Below are 6,300 nucleotides of genomic sequence, written 5' to 3'. Positions count from 1 at the left end.
TGTGTGTGTGTGTGTGTGTGTGTGTGTGTGTGTGTGTGTGTGTGTGTGTGTGTGTGTGTGTGTGTGTGTGTGTGTGTGTGTGTGTGTGTGTGTGTGTGTGTGTGTGTGTGTGTGTGTGTGTGTGTGTACATCCAAATTTCTTCACTCTACAGCCCGGTTCCACTGCCCTTCCTGTCATCTTTCACACTCAAGCAAAAACAATTACAATATCCAAAAATGGATAGGAAATTGGCCATAACAACATCCATTAAGCAGAATTATGTAAAGAAAGAATACATTTTATGCTGTAAATTTTCTGCTGAGTTGAAATCAAAGACAATTTGCTTTTGCTTATTGTTTTTGCATTGTGTGTGAGGAATATCTACACAGGGAGAACCGTGAAAGCTGTTCTGTTCACTTGACTACATTCAATGAACCAATCAACAAGTATTACCTACTATGTGCCAGGCACTGTATTAATCATCTTTCAATTGGGAAAAAAAAATTCACTCTCATGATGAATACAATGATCAAATTAACTGAATAATATTTACAGGTTTACTCTATTCACCAGGATATCAGATTTTTCTGAAAATAATGAAGCATATTCAATAGCATTGCTCACTATAATATCAATTAAGTAATAATGAACAAGATATCAATAAATATTAATATTTTTAACAAGCAAGTTTCTGTACTGATGAAAATTTAAAAATATTTATTTAATCTTTATCACATCCCTTTTCATTTCTATCTTTATTTCTTATAATGTATGTTAGTACAGGTATGTAATTTATAAACAAAGATGCATATATTGGAAGTGCATACCCCAAAATTTTTATTGTTAAGTATGTGCAATCAAAAAAGGCTTGGAGACCACTGGCCTAGAGATTTAATAAATGTTCATTATAGAAATGATATTTCAGTGCTTTTGGTGAAGGGTGACAAAATGACATCTTGTATCTTAGTACTACTTAGTAAGTAACTAGTCTCATTAAGTCTGGACTCTCACAGCTCCTCCCAGAGTATCAAAGCCTAGACTTACCTTATTGTCCTTGACTTGGGAAGGACATTCTGTTTCATGAGGGTCATTTGTATCTGGAAGATTCAGAGGGGAACATATAAAACTTTAAAGTGCACAGGTTACACATACAAGGCAGACCAAAGGCATTTATGTGTGTTATGAACTAAGACAGCTCATAGCCCTAAATCCTGAGATAAGAGGCTATCTGCTATGTAGGATGTGTTGGCCCAACTTCTGACAGTGAGGCACACATGTACGGAACGAATGTGAAAAGGCCATAAGCCTCTGGTACTCCAAGGCCTTGCTCTACTTTTGGGACAGATAAAGATAAAACTTGGAAATATATTTAGCCCAAAGGAAACTAGCATTTGTTTGAAAAAAACATCAGACTTATCTTTGTATCTCCTCCATACTCTAAAAAGTGGGAGGGATTTGGTTCCCTACCTACCTTCCAGCTAGTTGAAATCACAGAGAGTAGGGACACCTAGAAGAGGTAACCAGTGGTTAATTTGCTAACAAAGTTCAAAAACAAGTCTAAAGGTCCTGAAGGAATTTTCTGAACCAACTGGAAGGGTAAGCAGTTGGCCACTGGTTGAAAGAAGACTGACTATATCCTTAGAGGTTTTGAAAAATCCAAACGCTGGAGATAGTCTTAACAATTCTGACAGCCATCAATTCAAGGCAGGGAACAGAAAGACAAGCTCTCCAGAGAGACAAATATAGAAAGGCAGCATTCCAGGCAGAAAGTGGCTTCAAGGGTTGAGGTCTCCAGCAGCAGAGAAAGGAGTTGACTATGGATTCAATAAAGAACAGCCAAGCTGCAGACAGAAGCAGACCCAAGAAGCTCAACTGAGCCACTAAAAGCAGAGGGAAGCAACTTGAGAACTACATCAGAAGAGACAGGGTAACTGGGATCCCGCAGTAAGAGATGGGAGTTACCTTGGCCATGTGTTCCCTACAAGAATGCCTCAACACCCCTGCTCTCTACCTTTGTGTCCAGTGTTCCCAGAGGTCATGTTAATCAAACCCGATATATTTTGAAGGTACTCTTCCTACCATGCCATCTTAGTGAATGCCTTTACTTTGGGCTAACTGCATTTCCTGGTTGGCTTACTGGTAGAAGCTCTTGAGCTCCAGTTTTAGGAGTACAGAACCACAGAATACCGAAATAGCAGTTGTCCTTCCGGGAACCTAACTTGCAAGTGTGAACTGATGGGAACAACCTGGGTGGGGGTGTGACACTAACAAAATAAGTAGCTTAATAAATATTTATTAAATGAATGAGACAAATCAGCATAACAACTTCTCTCCTCATCCTTCTAAATTAGGGGTTCTTAGCCTAGGGTCCAGGCTTGGTTTTTTTGTTTTGATTTCTTGAATATTTTGATAACTATTTCAGTATAATTAGTGTTCTTTGTATCTTGAGACAACTAGGTAATACAGTGGGTGGAGTGCTGGACTTGGAGTCAGAAAGACCCGAGTTCAAACTGACCTTCACTCACTTACCAGCTCTGTGACCACAGGCAAGTTACTTAACTACTATCAGCTTTAGTTTAATAATAGCATAATAATAATAATAGTACCTCCCAGGACTGTTGCAAGGATCAAATGAGGTAATATTGACAGGCTATATACATATGCTGCTATTACTAGTGTTATTTATTTTATATAGTTAAAAGCATTATTCTGAGAAGGGGTCTGTAACACAAAAAAAGCTTAAAAACACTTGCTTTAAATCATCTGGCTTAGTGCTCAAGAGGGAAGAGTCAAGAGTTAGAACATTCAAATGGTTTCAAAGAATCACCAGCAAGAAATTCTTAAGCTATAAGTTACCACCTTCCAAAAGCAGCCTAGAGGAAAAACAAGGAGGTGACACTGATACAGTATGGAAAGAAAAAGGGCAGAAAAAGGAAGAGTAAAGACTTTGTAATACAATCTTTGAGAAATATGAAGCTTATGGGGCTGCTAGGTGGCACAGTGGATGGAGCACCGGCCCTGAAGTCAGGAGGACCTGAGTTCAAATCCGGCCTCAGACCAAACACTTGATGCTTACTAGCTGTGTGACCCTGGGCAAGTCACTTAACCCCAATTGCCTAAAAAAAAAAAAAAAAAGAAACTTACCTAAGATAGCAGCTGCCTGTAGGGAGTATTTTTCTGATTTCACTTGAGTAATCAGCTCCTGGACGTCGGGTAGCTCCTACAACGTTTTAGAAAACATCAGTCCATGATGAGAGGAGGGTTAACGAAACAAAATACTATAGAGTATGGCAGATAAAACAAGCCAGAATGGGCACTACTTAGAAATAACATCATTTAATTTTTTTCCATTTAATGTCTTCAAAGAACTTTACTCTCTGTTCCTATAAATGATTTTAATCTCTTTCACATAGAGGGGGCAATGAGTCAATCAATACAATTTTTCTTCCTGTCTCACTTCTTTTGGTTGCAGAAATAGAAAGAATCTAGTGAGAGCTAGAGTAAAGCAAATACATTTAACTGTCCCCATTTATCTTCCCATTCCCAAACCCTAAATTTCCCACCACCTTTTCTAACCTATTCTATATACTATTGCCAGATTAGCCTTCGTGAAACACTATTCTTAATGTGGTTCAAAAGACAATCAGCAAGCAGTACAAATTCTTAATCAGGGGCGTTTTACGTTCAAATTCTTCTACCCGGCATGAAAAGCCCCATTTTCTCTATCTACTGCTATCTCCTATTACTTCTCTGTAGTCTAGTTAAGGCCATTCTCCTTTTTGCCCTATAGATACATCACAATTATTCCCACCTGTCTGCTTCTGTGCATAGCAGACACCTCCAAAGCCCTATTTCCTCTAAGAAGCCTTCTGTACTTCAGCCCACACTGAACTCTTACTGTACCAGTCTGTACCACAAATATAACATATTATATAATGTCCTTTAAAGTTCAAAAACAGTTTAATATGTAGGAAATAAAAAAACTTGTCTTACTATCAAAATAATCAACTTGAAGATAGAACCCCATATATTATATCTATATCTACAGAGATCCAAGTATGATTCCAGGCACACAACAAACGTGCAATACTTCCTGACTTGCCTAGGTAGCTATTATGAGACGTACTGTGAGAAAATCACAGTCACCTCTGTGCAGTTGCAGAACATTATAATCGCTTTCTTTCACAAGTTGTGTCAAAAATTTCATTGTTTTAAAGGTCCCAGAGCTAGGACAACCAATCTCTTAATACCTCGCAGTAAAGTTTTCAGACTGCTGTAATGGACATGATTTTAATCCAAAGAACAGGCTTTCCCTTCTACAACCCCAGCTCCTCCTGAAGCTTAGGAACCTGAAGCCCAAGAACAGCTCTGTCACTGGGTCACAAAGCTGTAGCCCACAAGGGCTTAGTGTTCTTTAGGTTACCTTTCAAGTACAGCTTAAAAAAGGAGCCTAATTACTTTGCCCCTAGCTTCTAGAGGCAGCTATATTGCACAGTAGTAGAGTGTTGGGACTGGAGTCAGGACAACCTGAGTTCAAATCTGACTTCTGACAGTAGTTGTGTGACCTTGGGCCAGTCACTTAACTGCCTGCCTCAGTTTCCTTATCTTTTAAATGGGGATAATAGTAACACCTACCTCCCTAGGATTGTCATGAGGATCAAATGAGATAACTGTAAAGTGCTTAGTGTATACCGGGCACATAGTAAGAGCTATAAAAATGCTAGCTATTATTATTTTCTAGCACTATCATCATCACCATCATTATGTCCTCCTAAAAAGCCCCTCGTTTCTCTTAGAAACCAGAAGAGGAGGATAGCTCTAACCTTTAGGCTGTTTTGGGAGGCTCCTGCTTGAGACTGCACTTCGCTGGCATATTTTAAGACTCGGTCATATAGGACAAGGGCTTCACTCCATTTCTTCACCAGCACATAAGACTGAGCAATGAAGAAACACCTGGTGGGAAACAAACCACAGGAATCGAAAGCAACATGTACTTAAGTCTTTAGTTTTCCCAGCTGTTCAGACTAAATTTAAACCAAGGTAACAGGTATTCTAGTATCAGAACAAGGGTTATAAACAAAGGGTCTCTAGATTTCAAATATTTAAGTTTGCTGCACTGACTACTATGTACTTGAGAAGTACTTGAATCATATCTGATAGTGATTCAATGCATCTTTAATCACTGGCTGAACAAGTAAAACAGGGTGGTCCTCTGGAGTAGACAAGTAGTACAGGAACATTCCTTTCTCCCAATCAAAAATACTGATAACTGGAACTTTTCAGCATAGCCTGAGGAGCCACCGTCCTGGAGAGATCATACTAATGAAAAGATCACTTATATTAAACTCTGTCTTTAGAGAGTTGTTTCATTAATATCTTACTATGAATTTAATCAGATTATCAATTAGTAAGTGCAGCTGAGTTTTCAGGGTGAGTGTTTTGACTAGGGTTAGAAGAAAGGGGAAGTTTTGAATTAATTGGGGGATTGTGGACAAAAGAGAACACAGAATATCCGAAGGACAGAAAAAGGAAATAAAGAGACATTCAGGAAGGGTAATCAAAGGATGGGGAAAAATAAACTTTGCAATTTTGCTCAGAGCCAGGGGTTAGTTTGCTCATTCTCAAATTAAGTATCAAGAAAAGTTTGAAAGGCTGCAAATCTTGCTTTCCCTAATTCAGCTTAATATATTCCTATTCAGTCTTTACTCCTCCTTTTCCAAAGTAGGAGGAAGAGAAAAAAGGAGGGAGAGGATATATGAACACAAATCGTCCCCTCATTATTAGTGAAGTATGATATTGTCGGTAAAAAAATGGACCATTTGGAACAAATTTTTTTTTTCCATTTTTTTTTAGTTTTCAACATTTACTTCCACAAGATTGAGTTCCAAATTTTCACCCCATCTCGCCCCTCCCCCCACCCCAAGATGGCATGCATTCTGAATACCCCTTCCCCTAGTCTGCTTTCCCTGCTATCTCTCCCCTCCTTCCCCTTCTATTTTCTTGTATGGCAGGATAGATTTCTGTACCCCATCTCCTGTATTTCTTATTTCCCAGTTGTATGTAAAAACATTTTTTTTTCAACACGTGTTTTTAAAACTCTGGGTTCCAAATTTTCTCCCTTCTTCCCTCCCCACTCACCCTCATTGAAAAGGCAAGCTATACATGTGCAGTTATGCAAAACACTTCCATAGTAGACATGCAGTGAAAACTAACTCTATTTCCCTTAATCCTATCCTGCCCCCCCATTTATTCTATTCTTTCTTTTGACCCTGTCCCTCCTCAGAAGTATTTGCTTCTGATTACCCCCTTTCCCAATCTGG

The 6,300-nt window shown here is 38.8% G+C and overlaps 1 protein-coding gene across 1 annotated transcript in view; it reads right to left on the bottom strand.

Moving 5' to 3' along the window:
• SRP68 (signal recognition particle 68) overlaps nucleotides 1-6,300 on the bottom strand; it is a 59,645-nt gene that overhangs the window by 3,078 nt on the left and 50,267 nt on the right. The window contains exons 13-15 of the mRNA XM_027872937.1: nucleotides 4,804-4,933; nucleotides 3,125-3,200; nucleotides 1,025-1,077 (exon numbers count right to left, since the gene is read on the bottom strand). Coding sequence (XP_027728738.1) covers nucleotides 1,025-1,077; nucleotides 3,125-3,200; nucleotides 4,804-4,933 — 259 coding nt within the window. The remainder of the gene's footprint in view (nucleotides 1-1,024; nucleotides 1,078-3,124; nucleotides 3,201-4,803; nucleotides 4,934-6,300) is intronic.

This window comes from Vombatus ursinus, unplaced genomic scaffold (assembly GCF_900497805.2).
Source record: "Vombatus ursinus unplaced genomic scaffold, bare-nosed wombat genome assembly UNPS02014801.1, whole genome shotgun sequence".
Classification (NCBI taxonomy): domain Eukaryota; kingdom Metazoa; phylum Chordata; class Mammalia; order Diprotodontia; family Vombatidae; genus Vombatus; species Vombatus ursinus.
This window is presented reverse-complemented; position numbering and strand designations above follow the sequence as displayed.